The sequence below is a fragment of the Carex rostrata genome, chromosome 10 (genome assembly GCF_964058835.1).
Source record: "Carex rostrata chromosome 10, lpCarRost1.2, whole genome shotgun sequence".
NCBI lineage: Eukaryota > Viridiplantae > Streptophyta > Magnoliopsida > Poales > Cyperaceae > Carex > Carex rostrata.
In genome coordinates this window covers 9,547,559-9,564,546 of record NC_135927.1, presented here as the reverse complement: position 1 = coordinate 9,564,546, position 16,988 = coordinate 9,547,559, and the positions used below count along the sequence as shown (strand labels likewise).

Genomic DNA, 16,988 nt, shown 5'->3' with positions numbered 1-16,988 from the left:
TTTTTATCCGTTTATCCGATCCGTACCGTATTCGAAAATATAGGTAAGAGTAAAGATTTTTTTCCATTATCATAACGGGTATGAAAATATCTCCACCCTATCCGTATCGTACCTGTTGACACCCCTATCTCGAGGGATCATTGCATGGGTCCCACCATGACTAAAATTAATTTAATAAAATTAACAATAACAAGTCACGGAGAAAGAAGTCAACAACGCAAATGCAATCAGTGGGTGCAAACCATAGATGTAACTGTACATGTAACCAGTATTACTGTAACAACCTTTGCTCACTGATTGTCTGTACCAACCTTTTTGAGTATGAATGGAAGGCCTACTGCTGACATCTTCTCCAAACAGAAAAAAAGATGCAGATGAACCTGCTAAAAGTTGGACAGAGGATCAGATGTAACCTTTCCTGTGTGATATTTATGTGTTTATGCCGCGAAATAGTTAATTCATTTCTTGCTACACTCAGGGTTACACAATCAAAGTCACAGCTGATGAAATTATATATTTTTATTTTTGTAGATCCTAGAAAGCTCTGAAGTTGCATAATTTTTTTCGTTAAAGAATAAAAGAATGATTGCAGCGGTGTTTTTTACACAATTTTTTTTTAATGTAAATATTGGATTGAGGTAATTTTTTTCAGTTATTCTGATTTTATAAATAAAATAAATTTATTATTGAATATATTTCGACCTTATGCTGCTCATTTTTTTTCTTCTATTTTTTATGATCCTTATAAATAGGGATAATTTTTGTTATGAAAAATAATTAATTTTCACCGAGCACGTTTCTATTTATATAAATTCAATTGAAAAAGATTTCTTTTATTTTGATTACAAGGATCTAATAAGTCAAGTCATGCATGACTCGGTTTATTTTGTTGGTGTTTTTCTTAAAAAATAGTTTATGTATTTCTAGCGCATTAATATTGGTACATTTTTTTTTTTTTTTTTTTTTTTGCAAAATGTGTGATTCTAATATAAAAAATTGCTCGTGGTCATATAATCTGAAATACTAAAAGAAATTTCTCCCATTTAAGTTTACAAAAATTTTACGCATATATTATTATCAATTATTTTAGCTTTGATTACCCAAAATATGGTCCTCTTATGTCGATCAAATATTGTAGCAAAAAAATAAAATGTACATCTTGCAAAAAATCATTAATCCTCTTATGTCGCTATTCTAAAGAAAAAAAAAATGTTTTTGAGTACACAGTGGACCTATCACGAAACTTCACCCCCTCAGGGAATCCCACACGATGTTACGAGAAATGCACATAATGTGTACATAATATCCGCCTCAGGGAATCCCACGCGGTTGTATAAACCCCATCATCTGCGAGTCTGTATCCCCTCATATTCCAGCCGGACCAAAAGTAATATGTTGCCATCTAGATATAGGAAGTTTGTTTTCAAGATTCGTGCCAGATTAAAACTGACGAGTCAGATCTCATTGTACTCAGTCAGGTGTTGCACTGGATCTGAAGTCATCGTCTGTTACAGTCATAGCCTTACCGCACAAGTTCATCCCTCTTACTTTTCTGTAAATATCTGTTTCACTATATAGTCAAGTCCGCTTCAAACCGAGTGACACGTCATTGCCCATAAATTCTCCTCCCTCTCTCTCTAAACGCACTTAGAGAGACCCAAAATACTCTAACCTTGCTAAAAAAAGTTGCACAAAAGAGGCGCACTTTCCTTTGTCTATTCGGGTATCTTGTTCTAAGCTCAAGCTGCAAATAATGGATCGAATTTCTTCTTTCTTTGCGATCACTTGATTTTTATCTGGAATTCAATCAGTTCTATCTACTTGAGATAAGAGCATGCTACTTGTACCTGCTTAAACAACAAGAAATTAAGGTACGAAATTCTTTTGCTAAAAAGTTTGCAAAATTGGAATAAGGGTTTAATTACAGTACTAGTTTTGACTTTAACAAAATTGGAATAAGAGTTTTGTTAGAACTGATTACTGAATTCAACCAAAGTTGTCCTCATCAATTTCCCTACTGATCACACCTTGATTTTACTTCTATTCCTGATTATATAATAAGGTGCTTCTTATTTTTGTAAAAAAATAGAGAGATATTACTGTTAGGTGCAAAACTATTGCATTATTTTCAGAGTATGGTTTAATTAGCAAGTACGAAAGCAAAAGAAACCAAATAGTCTGCTTATTTTGCATACCCACTTTTTTTTTTTGTGTGTGTTACCAGTTACATATCTGTCATATACCAGCAGGGTACCAGTGGCTGGTGGTATCAAGATGATTAATTACAATTTAAACTTTTCAGAAGCTAAGAAGAGACAGGGCTATTTGTGACACTTTTCCCTGAGAGTAGGAAAAGTTACAGTGGTGAATTGAAAATCATAGGATAATGTGATGCTTGTTATTGTGCCAAGGATGTGTTATATTTTCTTCAGCTTTATCTGCCCTTGCTTTTATAGCAAGAAGAAGGATGTTAGTGAGCTTGCCGTTTTGCCCCGAGATGCGAACAAGCGTAAGTTCAAATTCATGAAATTTTAATGAGGAAAATTTTATATATTTGGTACAAACTCTGTACCAGATTGTCTGATACAGTTTGCCAGTAATAGTTTAACAAAAGGAAAAGTATAAGCTGCAGTGGTGATTTTCACAAAGTTTTAAAAATGGATGGGCTAATTGCATGAAAGCTTCATTCTATGATAAACTTGGCTAAATTTTTTGTAGTATAATACTGTGTGGATTGAAGTATTATGGTACATATTGAAATTCCAATACAGAATTCAAACCAGTGCTCCAGTTATCTGGAGCTGAATTTACTGTTAATGAGCCAAATTTCACAAAGTTTTAAAAATGAATGGGTTAATTGCATGAAAGCTTCATTCTATGATAAACGTGGCTAAAAATTTTGTAGTATAATGCTCTGTGTGGATTGAAGTATTATGGTACATATTGAAATTCCAATACAGAATTCAAACCAGTGTTCCAGTAATCTGGAGCTGAATTTATTGTTAATGAGTAATTAATCAAATTTTGTTGCCTGATCTGACCCAAACAAACTGAACAGCAACAGCATATCAATTTTGTTGAAATAAGAACATTAAATGAATGGAATGCCCCGCCAGATTAAATAGACTAGAAACCTGTTCTTAACTTGGACCTAAAACCTATACAACCCAAGACAAGAAATGACCTAACCTGAAAATGACCCTATTACCAAAAACCAAAAGTGACTCTCTCACGGACTCAAGACCATATTTGACATGAATGAAGCACCAATTTGATCTGACTAGCAATTTTGGCAGTTTTAAATATGCTGTATCTTACCTAAACCTACATGTCATTGACTAGTTTTGCTTTTCGGAACTACAAATTTTGCAGAATCATATTTTCCAGCATATTAATTTTAACTGTTGCTTAATTTTTTTTTTTAGTGAGCTCGAACTCTGTTAATAGTTCGCATAATGGATCCTCTTCAGGCCGTGGACCTAATGGTTCACTTAGGGTACCGCCTAGCCCGTCTAGGTTTGCTCTTTCCTCACAGTCAAGCAAAATGGAGCCTGTCACTCTGAGCTTGAGACAAATTACCAAAATGACCCACAATTTTTCAAGTTCATTTAAAATCGGTGAGGGCTACTTTGGTACAGTTTTTAGAGGTGAACTGGCCGATGGAAGGTTTATTGCCATCAAAAGGGCAAAAAAGGTACAAGAAAGTGCTTACTCTTTTTTAAATTAGATATGATGTTACTAATTGATTTCACTTATTTCAGGTTCTTATTTTTTATTTATTATTTTTTTTTTGTAGCAACACTTTGCCTCTTTATGGGCAGAGTTCAGAAATGAGGTGGCACTTCTCAGAAAAATTGAGCACAAGAATTTGGTGCACCTACTAGGATACGTTGATCAGGGAAATGAGCGTATCATTATTAGTGAGTATGTCCCGAATGGATCCTTGAGAGAACATCTAGATGGTATGTAATTGGACACTATATTTCCTTTATAAATACATCCAGAGTATTTAAATGCTTCAACTGGATACTCCAGTCCTGGTTTTGTTGGCTCCAAGCTGGTTATGGTGGATGCCTTCATTAATTTTTCATCATTTTAAAATTGCACTTCTGGATTTGAGTTGACGAATCACTTGACTAGTCAAATTTATTCATTAATTTTGGCTGCTGCCTGCTGGTGATAGATACTTAATTTATGTATTTAATTTTTCTTAGGACTGAGAGGGAAGACACTTGACTTTGCTCAAAGGTTGGAAATAGCGATTGACGTGGCACATGGGTTGACCTATCTCCATCTATATGCTGGCAAGCAATTCTACTTCTCACCTAATATTTTTATAATATTTGCAAGGGTACTTTTCAACATAATGTATTTCCCAAACAAGTTTACAGTTCGCTTTATCATGTATAATTTCTTAACCCCAGTTTTGCAATCTCATTGCAATGAATTGGGTTTACTATATAATTATTATTTGTTTATTATGTTTGTTGATGTGAGATTGAATCTCAGAAGGTCATGAAAAAAACCTCAGAATGTGAAATTCTCCAAAATGTTCTACCATTTTTATCTTTCTTTTTTTTGACAATGGTTTTACCATTTTTATCAATTTTATTATTTCTATTTTGATTTTTAATTTTGGTTTCTCTAAATTTCAGAAAAACCGATAATACACCGAGACGTGAAATCATCAAACATTCTCCTCACAGAGAGCTTCCGTGCCAAGGTGGCTGATTTTGGGTTTGCCAGGACCGGACCCACTGAACCCGACCAATCACAGATCGAGACAGATGTCAAAGGGACAGCTGGTTACCTAGACCCAGAGTACCTTAAGTCGAACCAACTCACTCTAAAGAGTGACGTGTTTTCATTTGGAATTCTTCTCTTGGAGATTTTATCTGCACGTAGGCCTGTAGAGGTTAATCGGGGCTTCAATGAGAGAATAACTATTAGATGGGTAAGGATATTTATCCACTTACCTCCATACAATATCAGTATTTGTTGTCCCACTAGGTGAAGTTAGGTCATTTTTGTCACATGATTGCATGCATTGATGTACAAAGCACACACAGGCTAGGGCAGAGCAATGCTTAATTAGTAATGGTACCAAATTATAATAAGACATTATTGATTCCTTTATCGTAGGCATTTGACAACTACAACAAGGGACAGGTCACAGAAATCAAGGACCCAATGTTGCAAGAAGAGATAGATGAGGGGGTTCTAAACAAATATCTGTGTTTGGCTTTTCAATGCTCGGCCCCCACAAGAGCTGATCGGCCAGTCATGAAGGAAGTTGTAGAACAGCTTTGGAAAATAAGAAAGGAGTACTCAAGGAGTCGAAGAAGAGCCTTATAAGTTTCAGGGTTTTATGTAAAATATTGTTAACCAGTTAAATTATTGGAGGATGCTTGACTCAGTAAAAAAAAATTGAACTCAGTCTAGAACTTTTGGGGCTTCCACAAGGAATGCCATCTGTATGTTGTCCTTTGAGCTCATTTTATATATCTATGTTTAGGAGGAATATTGAATGGAGCGGATTTTTAGTGATTTGCAGGATGAGAAGTGAACTTTTTCTTTTTCTTTTAGTATTAAGAGATCGGAATGTGATCTTAGCAATATAGCTTAAGTAATTTATATATGTAAAGACAAAGACCTATTATACATGTATCTCTCAGAGAAAGACATTGATGTATTTGTACGTTGTTGTGAAAGAAAATGGCTCTGATAGTGGTATACTTTGGTTTGTTTCTGACAGTTTTAAAACACTGTACAGCATGTGGGCTAAGGAAAAAATAACAAGTAAAAACAAAAAAAATTACATAAATAAGGAGAGAATCCAGATTGCATAGCTTAAGCATGATTCATGAATGTTGCTTTTCTAACATCTTCATTTGAGTTATCAGGCTGGATTTGAGAACACCGACTGCCATAGGTCAGGTAGGGAGAGGAGAGGAAGCTTTTATATTTTATCTTCGTCTTTTTTTTTTCCATCTAGTTCTTCTATTACCTCAGATAAAGAGGAAAATAAGAGAGAATAACCCTGCAGGAGAGAGGAAGGCATCTGATAGCACAAATCTTAAAGAGCATCAGATGGCAGGGAGTTGAGCTCCCCACAGGTTTGTTCACCTTAATCACATTCTGGCTTTACTCAACATATATCTTTTTGCTTTGTACAGTAGACCCGTTTTGTATCTACAGAGATTAATTGCTGCCTCTTTTTTACACTATTACATATCAGTACATCACACTAATTGAGTTTAGTGTGGTAACTACAACTAGGAGACCGGATCAATAAGTATAAATACGGGTTTTCCTTGTACTGTGCTAACCTGCATAATCAAATGAAATTATCAGGATCAATTCAAGAATACAAAGATGCTACTATTAGTTCAAGTTCGATTGATGTTTACTTTTTATCAATCTTTTTTTATGTTCATATTATGATAAACTCTACTTAAAAGCCTCAAATTTGATAATATATATCTAAATCAGAATAATTTTACAAGGTTTTATGTCCTAATATTATTAGAACCAGATAATAAGCGTAAAATTTAAGAATACAGAATAAATGTCTCAGTGCTAGCTACCAGAGAATAAGCTAGGTTCATGACTTCATATATCACAACGAGTGAGACTATGATACTATGCATAGCGCATATTGGTAGATACTATAGGTCAATATCTCTATTTTTAAAGTTCAAATAGTCGATCCATACCATTCAACATGATTTTCATATGAAAATATACTTGTAAATCAAATTTTACATTCTTTTAACTTTTATACTATTTTTAAGATAGGTAGAAAATCATTAGATCTAAAGATTCTAGACCATACAAATAGTGATTTCTACCTATCTAAAAAAATATAAAATTTAGTAAGGTATATTCATATGGAGATCACGTTGAAGTTGAACTGTTCTGATTGACTGTTTGACTTTGAAAACAAAGATATTGGTCCGTAGTACGGACCAATATGCGTTATGCATAGTACCGTAGCCTCACTCTTTGCATTATCTTCTAATTAAAATGTTTTTAATTCATTGAAAAAAAGAACTTCATATAAAATAAGTACCTTAAATTTAGGTAAGCCAATAACACAAGCACATTCAATTACGTCAGCTCCTGCTCTTTCTGAAATGCACATATATTAGGCCACCAAATCTTTGTTCTTGCTATTTATTTATTTTTTTTGTGCAAGAAAGCCTAGAGGCAACTAAGACGAACGCTATTGACATGTTTTGCTAACTTACCAACTAGTAGTATTGCTGCAGATAGAGTTCCTCCAGTTGCAACTAAATCATCCATTATTACCACACGTTCTCCGGGCTGTACTGCCCCCACACACATCTCTAGACAGTCGGTGCCATACTCCAACTCGTACCTCTCTGAAATCACCTCCCCTATGATCCCATCAAATAAGAATTGCATGATCAAACCTCTTCAATGCTTAAAATATGGAATTTGTTACTGACCAGAGTCTACCTGTACTGGTATTCACCAGTTAAAACCTTATTCCAATGGAAGAAGTTTTGAGACCTGACCGATAGTATACAAATGTATAACTGTTGAAATTTAGGCCAAAGAAGCCTGAAAGCTAACTGGTACTGTACCTAAGAAGAAATGAGCCTTTATGTACCTGGGAACCTGTTTGGTTTCCACAAAGGAATAAATTTTGCCCCAATTTGTAATGCGACTGAAGGAGCAAACATAAAACCCCTTGCTTCAATTCCTGTTGCAAAGTTCATTTTCCAAGGAACACAATATCATATGTTGGCACTTATGATATAGTAGTTAATTATGCATTAGGGATTATTGCAATATGTCATAACATTTAAGATGCACCATTTTTAAGCAAAAAAAAAAGAGAAATAAAATTCAAATTGCTTTGTAGAGAACTAAGAGAGAATCCAAATTGAGCAGAAATAATGTCTGAAATGTTGGTCAATTATTCTAATTTTTGCAGGAAAACCCTGTTTGCTAGGAAATGTTGGTTTTTTTTCCTTTTTGGTAGGTAAAAGGTAACAGTACAAATACAAAAAGGGAACAAGACAGACTAGATGTACAAAAAACTAAGAAAAACCTTTTAAATTCAATTACTTCACCCCAAAAATAAGGCTTTATAAATTGAATAATATGGTCATCATTAATTAATCCGAAATATTGGGGGAAATTAGAGTTTAATTTCTCACAAACAAAAAAAAAAATATAGAAGGAACATAAAGGTACCAGCTATAGCTGAAACATGCATGCAATGGTACCGTTCAACAAACAGATCAATAGCTGCTTGAAAAGCCCCAGGGCAAAGGAGCATTGTTGTAATGTCATTAAACATAATACCTGTTTTAATTATGAACAATTTCCTCAAAATTAGAGGTATATTTTGCAACCATGGAAATAAGCATATATATAAAAAAAAGGTGATTCTAATGTATATATCTGTTTTTTGGTATTTACCGTCATTGAAACAATTTAATTTCAAAAATTGAAGCAGTAGATGCAGTCATTCATCACTTAAATATAGTATAATACAAATTTACGTTTAATTTGAAATTTATTGGGTCATGTGTCAAAAAGCCCATAATTAGATGTGGATTGTTAAAGATTCCAATTAAACTGTTTGATAGAAGGGCCGAGCTACTTTCAAAGTGAGTCAAATTTAATACATGCTCTAATAAATCATGAAAAACAAACTTAAAATTTTAATTTTGTAACTTGATAATATAAGATATCAAATATATGTAGAAAAGAGATAATGTATATTGTAACTTGAGAGAGAGAGAGAGAGAGAGAGAGAGAGAGGATCTTTCTCGCGTCTCTAAATTCTAGATCTGACCTCTTACTTTCTCAACTTTGTCATTCTTCTTCTTTCAAAAACAAAATATTGTCTTCTCTACTTCTAAAACCGTTACACAAAAAAGTCAAAAGTCAAAAACCTTAGGCAGGTACGGAGAGGCCAAGGGCTGCCGAAATTTTTATTAATAGGAAATATACTATAAAAATATCAAAATTAAAGAACGCTTTTGCGTTTTATCGAGATATAGGGAAATCGTTATGGTTTATCACAGCCTCTAGCCGTTATGACTTATTACGGTTAAGACTAGTGACACTAATTACCGCACTTGAAAAAAAAAAAAATTAAATCTTGGCCGTGATTATCAATCACGGCCAGAGGCCCATAATTCAAATCCAGCGCAATATCTGACTATGTAGAACGAGATCTGAGTTTTTTCTTTTTTGTTTTTAATATGGCATGCATGCCTGGTCGTGATTATCAATCACGGCCAGAATTTTTTTTTTAGTTAATTAATAAGTGCAGTGATTAGTATTGCTAATTCTGGCCGTGATAAACTATAACGGTCAGAGGCCGTGATAAACCATAACGGTTTTCCTATATTTCGATAAAATGCAAAAGCGTTATCTAATTTCGATATTTTTTTAATATATTTCCTATTAATAAAAATTTCGGAAGGGATGTGCTAGTCTTCCCCACTCGCAACTCTAACTTAAAAAATAACAAAAAATGCTTATTTTTCTCCGGTTCTTAGCTAGCCGATGCTAAAGATGTCGTCGGCTCGCAAATATAACCCCCAAAAAAAAGGAATGTGCTTCCTTTCTTTCGATTCATGGCCAGCTGATGTTGAAGGTGTTGTCGGTATCGGTTTGCCCACGACTTTCAAGGGAGAGTGTTTGTTATTTTGTTTTTGATATTTGTACTGTTAGATGTTGATTTATGTTGATGTGGATGATTTTCTCGATATAAAACATTTGATGTAATTTTATATTTATTGAATGAAAATGAGAGAGAGAAGACCTGGTTTTGGGAAGTGGGGTATTACTCTAACAGAGGCAGATATCGCCAGACGCCTTGAGTCTACTTCTCTTACAATCTCTTTCGATTGCTCTTCTGCCATTACTGTTGATCAACAGGCTTCTCTATAAACAACCACAGCGATTAAATCTAGAAAAAAAATTAAAAATGAAAACATTCACAGATTTGTCAGTAAGAAACGCATAATGCACAACCAGGAGTCCAGGAAAACTTAAAATGGCAAAGCTATATACCAGTAAAGTTATAAAGCACTGTACTAGATCATGAGTAAAGCATAGACAATTACTATTACTATAGATGTGTGATTAATTTACCTCAAACGATGGCAAACAAATCAGCTGGTCCGAGGCAGAAATAACCCAAGTATATATTTTTGTAGTATAAAATAGTTAGCTTAATAGCTTCTAGACTAGGAGCGTTGAATCAATCAATCAGTGATTTGATAAGTGGTGAGACAGAAAGGACAAATGCAAAGATTTGGGGGAAAAAAGGAAATCAGAGGCACACATTAGCCAAACTTTTTTACTTTTTAGAAATTACAAAATTAAATTATCACAAAAGAGATTAATATTTTTTTTCTTTGAAAAAAGATAGACTGAACTAATGATTCAGTCTCAAAGAAGATGGAACCGAAGCGATAGTATGATCCCGCTAAATTTCACAATAATCACACCAGCAGTCACACAGTGTAAAATATCAATGACTGTACTATTAATTCGGTTATGATATCTGCTACACATGCACGTATTAAGCATTTTAATTATTAAAATCAATAAAAAAAAATTCCAAAAACTACTGGGATCGAATTTGGTCCTTGTATTTTTGTAAATTTTCTGAAAACTAATAGAACAGAACTATTAATTTGTTTCCAACAATTTAGTTCTATCTACTGTTTGAAAAACAACTAATCACTTTCTTATAATTTATTTTTAATTTCTAAAAAGAAAAAAACAATTCATTGTCCTTATCCATGATGACAATAGGGACAAAAAGAGGTGCAACAGTGGAAGCCACTTCGGAGAAAAGTAACCTAATTGATTATCCCGTCCAAAATTAGAAGGATATCAGCCCAGCGAAAACCTTCTAAGAAGAAATCAAACGGTTGAAAGGACTTTTGTACGTTGAAGGGGTGCTTCAAGAAAGTAGCAGATCCGCCTTCTTATCTACAAAACTGGACAGTAAACATGGGATGAGATGATGTAAGAAACGTGATATAATTTAAGACTTGAGCATCTTATCTATGATCTATCCATTTAAAATAAAATAAAAGGAACAGTAATTGTACTTCAAACAAAATTTTCGAATGAGTCATTCAATTATTTAATGTTTAATTTTATTTTCAACACTAATATTCAAGTATTTAAAGCTATGTTTATAGCCTTACATAATGCTATTTTAAATTTGAATAGTTTTAACTCTTAACTATTTTTGTTGTCAAGCTAAAAAATGAAAGATTATTTCACCCACTTTTTTTTTTATTTCTTTTGATCATTTTCGTCAATTTTTCTAACAATCCGTGATGAATTCTGTGAATCTAAAAATATAAACATTTTCTACTCGATTTTATCTTTCAAATTAAAATATTGAAAAAACACTTTTGAGTTATTTTCAAGTCGCTTTTTTTACAGCTGGCACATTTTAACCACGACAACCTTTTAGAATGTTAGTACATCATTTGGAATGCAACTTCTCAACACTGATGACTATCATTTAAACTACTACGTTCAAGTGTTTGAACCTCAAATCTAAGTTAATTTTTTTTACAGCTAGCACTTTTGCTCTTGTCAACCTTCTAGAAGGTAAATACGCATCTTGAAACGTACCTTCTCAACCATTTACACATCTGATGTCTATCATTTAAACTACTACTTTCACAGTGTTTAAACCTCAAATCTAAGTTAAAAAAAAAATACTTTTTACAACTGATATTTTTTATCACGACAACTTTCTAGAAAATTAGTATGTCTCTTGAAACGCAGCTTCTCAACTATTTAAACCTTATAAAGTAAAGCATATAAAACCTTACATATGAAACGTTTAAACCTAACATATGAACACATATAGGATTTTAGTAGACCATTATATAACAAATAAGTACATATTCATAGACTACATAAACTATCTCAAATAAGCATACCATTTCACTGCATTACTGAAACAAAACACTGTACTGGTATCACAATTTATAGAAAAATAAAAAATAAAAACATTCCAATTTATCAGTAACATGCATAAAATTTTCCGGGTAGAGATCCTTTCATCATTACTGAAATAAGTAACAAACAATTGTGGTTTGATAGTATGTACAAAAAAAAAAAAATTATGGTGATTCATAGCCCATAGGCTAATTACAAACATCTAGGTCAATTACAAGCATCTTTTAACTAGGAAATCACATTAGCAAAGCCATTTCTTTCCCAACTATTCATTCCTCTCTTAATATTAGCCAGTATGTGCACCAGCACTACCACAATTAATGTTTCCTTTCTCTTCTGTAATATCTAATATGTAGATTACCTAGCTTTCCTCTCAGTGTCCATCCAATTTCAGCTGTACTAGGCAACGGTGACTTGTTTTTGCTTTCTACTGAGTAACGTAGGTATTCTATAAAGTACGGATGCAAATACGCGCCATATATACTATGATCAAGTCAGATTTTACGTGCCATATTGTGTCGTGTTGTGACTAAATTAATTGGGATGGATGGCCACGACACGTGAATAATGACTTCAACACGTTAATCATGCTGTGACTACATGTGACCGGTCACGTTTGGTCATATTTATCTAATTTTTTTCGTAATTTAAGTTAATATTTTCAAAATTCACCAATAGATTAAGATATAAAGGTTCTTATTACACGTGACTCGCGTGATCAGGTGTTGTGTTGTGGCCAAACCAGTTTGTGTGTCATCACTGGACCCAAATGGGTCCAGGGGTAGGCACTTGCCTACCCCTGAATCTCTCTAATGCCTACCCCTAGATTTAATTTATGGTTCATTAAAAGAAAATTACGTATAAAAGAAAGTCAGCTCAAACTGATTCGCGTAAAAGAAAGAAAGAAAAAAAAAAAAAGACTGATTGTCCACTTACAAGAATAGTCAGGAGAAAAAAGATGTCAACTACTAAGGATATAAATATGTACCATGAGTTGGATCACGTGTCATGTCTTATCGTGACCAAATTTGGAACAATAGTCATGGCACGTGAATGGTCAGAACCAATGTTATAAAAAACGTCCGTTTAGACCGATTAATTAATTGACCGATTAGTCATTGGCGGTGACTAAACCGTCACGGAATTTTTCGACTAATTGGTCAATTTTTTTTATTATAAACGATTATTCCCGATTAATCATTTGGCAGTACCCTATCTGTCCGACAACCGCATACCGTTATTTACAACACTAGTTAGAACACTTTAATCACGCCGTGATCACACGTGATGTGTCCAAATTTTTGAAAGATGGTCATGACACAGGACACACGGGTCGCATCACGTAACCGTCACATGTGCCGTGATGGAACCGTGTCGTGACGCGATTTTTTTTAGATTCCTATCAATCCACTACTCCACTCTAATTCATCAGGAAAAAAAAATGTACTTTTGTCAATATTTTGTGTCTACCTCTGATCAAAATCCTAGATCCGCCTCTATGTCGTGCCAACTTTTTGAATGATAACTATGTCACGTAAATAATCACGGTGTGGAACACGCAAATCATAGCACGTGCCGTGCCATATCCAGTCACGTGATTGTGACTTTTTTAGGTCCCTACTATAAAGGAAGAGCCAGATAACATTAGTCAGTGTAACCTTGCAAAATGGAAAATACACCTAAGCCCTTCTTCTCCGGTCCTTCAGCATCTTTAAAATACCCCAAATGGCTTGATTTTAACTGGTGCTAAACCAAACAAAAAATGACTTTTTTTTTTTTTTTTTACCTGTATTGGAATTGGGGACCCAAGCCACAGGTTGTCTCCTCTATGAAAAAAATCCATCAGAGCTTTCTCAGAAACATATCCATTTTTAAAGTCCCAAAATCTGCTGCTTTTTAGTAAAATATAGCTAAAAACTCATATTAATGGTTGCTTAATTTCTTTCACGATTGCAAATCACAGAGTCAACAAAGCCCCATGGAATTTGCAGAGGAAATAGCAAAGGAAGCAGATTTATATAACCCATTTAACTTGGTAGTTGCTGATCTTTGCTCAAAGACTATGGTTTTCATATCCAATCGGCCTAAAGGCAATCCTATAATTCAGACAGTTAACCCGGGCATTCATGTGCTTTCCAATGCTAGTCTAGATACTCCTTGGCCAAAGGTAGCAAAATGAATATATCTTTGCTTAATATCTGTTCAAATTAGAACTTAAAATTTTTTATGGAATAATACTTCTTCCCACATGCAGGAGATAGCCAAAACTGTCTATTGTATTTCATGAAGAAAACCGATGTGAATTCAAATTGAGGCAATTGAAACCAGATGAAGAAAACAGATGGACCAGATTGCAAAACCTAACATAAACAGCTAAGACACAACAAATAGAAACACATGAATTGATCAGTTATATATATTACTGGGTGAAAAAAATGATGATAATTTCTGATATTTATCCTAGGGGCACTTTGGAACAAGAAGCATGTCAGGAATTGCAGTTAAAGCAGATAATGGGCCATATTTTCAAGCTAATTTTACATCTTTTTTTTCTATCAGACTTGGTGGCTTTAACTTAGCCTGAAATTGTGTAAATATTACTTTTTCTTATTCAATATATCGTTGGCAACAATTTGTCGCCAACCTTCAAAAAAATAAAGCAGATAATGAGGTATCCTTTTATGAGAGATATGTTCAAGACGGTACATGGAAAGAGCACCTAGTTCAATTTTTTTACATGGATAGATAAGTTATGAAATAAGAAAGCAAAAAAGAAAAATAAAATTGTATTTGATCAATGATGAGTGAAATATACAGCCATTGTTTTTATTTGTTGTCCTTTTCTTCTTTGGGGAATTGAATTTCCATACAGAAAAAATGAATGACCTTAAAAATACTAACTTTGGTAGATTAAGATTTAAGATTCCACAAAATAGTGTTCTAGTACTCTGTTTTGGTGTAGACATGTAACAACTAAGAAATTGAAGATATCAGTTCAATGGTTACCTTGAAATTAAATTTGTCCAGTTATATCTCTTTTTGAAGTATGGGAGAAAAGGCAACAACATGTCGTGGCGTGGTCAAGCGCCAAGGCAGAGTACCGCACCATGGCATCAACGCAAGTTAATTAAAGTTTATTACTTGTGTTTTTCAAAGGACTGATGAAACATATATTTACTACTTTCGATAGCATAACAAATTATTTCAACATAGATGAACATATGAAATTGACTGTAGTGAATAAGCAATCTATCGGTTAATTGTAATTTATTTAATTCACACCACCAGAAATCATGGTAATAAAATTACAACATCAATATTATTCTTTCACCATATCATCATAAAAGTATATGATATCTTGTATATTGCCATTAATTTGTTGAAGCAAATATTCAAGTGCCGGTAGAACGTACAATGCAAAACATTTGATCGATCAACCGATGTTAATTTGCTAATCAGAAAATGAGCGCTCCGGAGATGCGACATCAGCTAACACAAGGTTCTTGACAATGAGCTTTCGAGCTTTCTGGCTTCTTATTTCAACACGCATGCTCTCTGTTTTATCCATCCTGTCATAATTTTCACTGCTGCTATGTTTCTTTCCCTTGAAAGATCTAAGTTTAGACTTCAGGCCATCTACTAGTCTCTCCAATTGTCTTCCCATCATAACATGCATGTTTGGCTGCTGCTTAAGAAAGCAAGAAATTGTTAGAGAGAGAGAGAGAGAGAGAGAGAGAGGAGAGGAGAGACCTCAAGTTATGAACTGTTAGAGTACCTGAAAGAATGCGTGTTTTTGTGTGAGAGGTTGGCGTTTCCAATCTAATAATAAATAGTGTTTTTCAGATAACTGTATACATAAGTCTACGCTATTTTCCAAAAGAAAAAAATAATAAAGAAAGAAAGAAAGAAAGGGGGGCAAGAAGCGACAAATGAGTGAATGATTCTTCCATGATTGTTCAAGTATTTATTTCGAAATAAAGGTTGACCAATTTTGTTCAAGTGAATGCATTAAAAACGCTGCTTTTCGTTGCCTCCTTTAAAAAGAAAAAAGAAAACAAAAGATAAAAATTAAATACCAATAGATTGTTTAAACATTCAAGTATTTATTTCGAAAAAATCCACCCTGTGGTGGTCAAGTCATTACATGATTTTTACAATCTTGAACATATATAAATTGATATTTTTATTGCGGTATATTGTTACTATTTTTTCAATATGATCTACATTTTTTAATTTAATTTGAATAATAAAATAACACTAATAAAAGAAATTGATGTAACATAAAAAAAATTAGAGATGGATGTTTTTTTTTTATTTGAAGAGATGGATGTTCTATGTACAAATCGTATTTCCAACTCTGACACCAGATCTCAAACGAAACTTTTTTAGCTCAGAAGATTGCAGGCAGTGTTTGCAAATCTCCTTTTTTAAATTTACATACTACGCCGCTAATTTAGGGGTGAAAATGGAGCGGATACGGAGCGGATAATGCTAATATCATATCCGCATCCATCGGATAATGAGCGGATACGAATACGGATATGGATAGTAAACGGATATCAAAATTCAAAACCAAATCCGCCTTAAACGGATACGGATACGGAACGGATAGTCCACGGATACGGATTCGAATACGGATATAAAACGAATAATGGTCGGATAATTAAGATATATGAACTTCTAAAATACAAATATTAATTAAAACATTAAATATAAATATTAATGAACTTATAAGAGATGAAAGATAATCTATTCATATAATATATATATATCAAATAAGTGTATGGTAACAAAAGATGTTGTGGTGTAGTGGTTTGAAGCTTAGTCTTAAGGCATTGAGATGGGAGGACATGGGTTCAAATTCCACCTATAGCAAATATTTTTTCCTCTTTTATATGGGTTTGACCAAACTATCCGAATCCGGATAATCCGGATATCCGCTCCGTTTAGGACTCCGTATCCGAATCTGGATCTTTTATGGATTTCCGAAAATTATCCGAATC

At 33.6% G+C, this 16,988-nt stretch overlaps 2 protein-coding genes across 3 annotated transcripts; one reads left to right on the top strand and one right to left on the bottom strand.

Annotated features, from left to right (window-relative positions):
• The first annotated feature begins 1,622 nt into the window (after nt 1-1,622).
• Nucleotides 1,623-5,733, top strand: LOC144560150 (calmodulin-binding receptor-like cytoplasmic kinase 3). Its single transcript, XM_078309326.1, has 7 exons — nt 1,623-1,871; nt 2,303-2,509; nt 3,426-3,694; nt 3,797-3,962; nt 4,215-4,304; nt 4,656-4,954; nt 5,143-5,733. Exons 2-7 carry the CDS (start codon nt 2,392-2,394, stop codon nt 5,353-5,355), a joined length of 1,155 nt encoding a protein of 384 aa, XP_078165452.1. The 5' UTR covers nt 1,623-1,871; nt 2,303-2,391; the 3' UTR covers nt 5,356-5,733.
• Nucleotides 5,734-5,793: 60 nt separating this feature from the next.
• On the bottom strand, nt 5,794-10,280 carry LOC144560151 (adenine phosphoribosyltransferase 2-like). Of its 2 annotated transcripts, XM_078309327.1 has the most exons (7): nt 10,144-10,277; nt 9,812-9,958; nt 8,227-8,337; nt 7,637-7,729; nt 7,251-7,400; nt 7,073-7,131; nt 5,794-6,329 (listed from the first exon to the last, which is right to left on the bottom strand). In XM_078309327.1, the coding sequence occupies exons 2-7, from the start codon at nt 9,909-9,911 to the stop codon at nt 6,276-6,278; spliced, it is 567 nt and encodes a 188-aa protein (XP_078165453.1). In that variant the 5' UTR covers nt 9,912-9,958; nt 10,144-10,277; the 3' UTR covers nt 5,794-6,275. The 2 variants fall into 2 exon arrangements, with proteins under 2 accessions (XP_078165453.1, XP_078165454.1); XM_078309328.1 differs by lacking the exon at nt 7,637-7,729 and having other exon boundaries at nt 10,144-10,280.
• Between the last annotated feature and the right edge of the window lie 6,708 nt (nt 10,281-16,988).

Bases quoted from the DNA above. Each gene is read 5' to 3' on its own strand.
- LOC144560150 (XM_078309326.1), top strand. From the start codon at position 2,392: ATGCTTGTTATTGTGCCAAGGATGTGTTATATTTTCTTCAGCTTTATC. The intron at 3,695-3,796 runs GTACAAGAAAGT...TTTTTTTTGTAG, and splicing joins CCATCAAAAGGGCAAAAAAG to CAACACTTTGCCTCTTTATG. The intron at 4,305-4,655 runs GCAAGCAATTCT...TCTAAATTTCAG, and splicing joins CTATCTCCATCTATATGCTG to AAAAACCGATAATACACCGA.
- LOC144560151 (XM_078309327.1), bottom strand. From the start codon at position 9,911: ATGGCAGAAGAGCAATCGAAAGAGATTGTAAGAGAAGTAGACTCAAGG. The intron at 8,338-9,811 runs GTCTTCTCTCTC...TAATTAAAACAG, and splicing joins ACCCCACTTCCCAAAACCAG to GTATTATGTTTAATGACATT. The intron at 7,132-7,250 runs GTAAGTTAGCAA...TGTGCATTTCAG, and splicing joins TGCAGCAATACTACTAGTTG to AAAGAGCAGGAGCTGACGTA.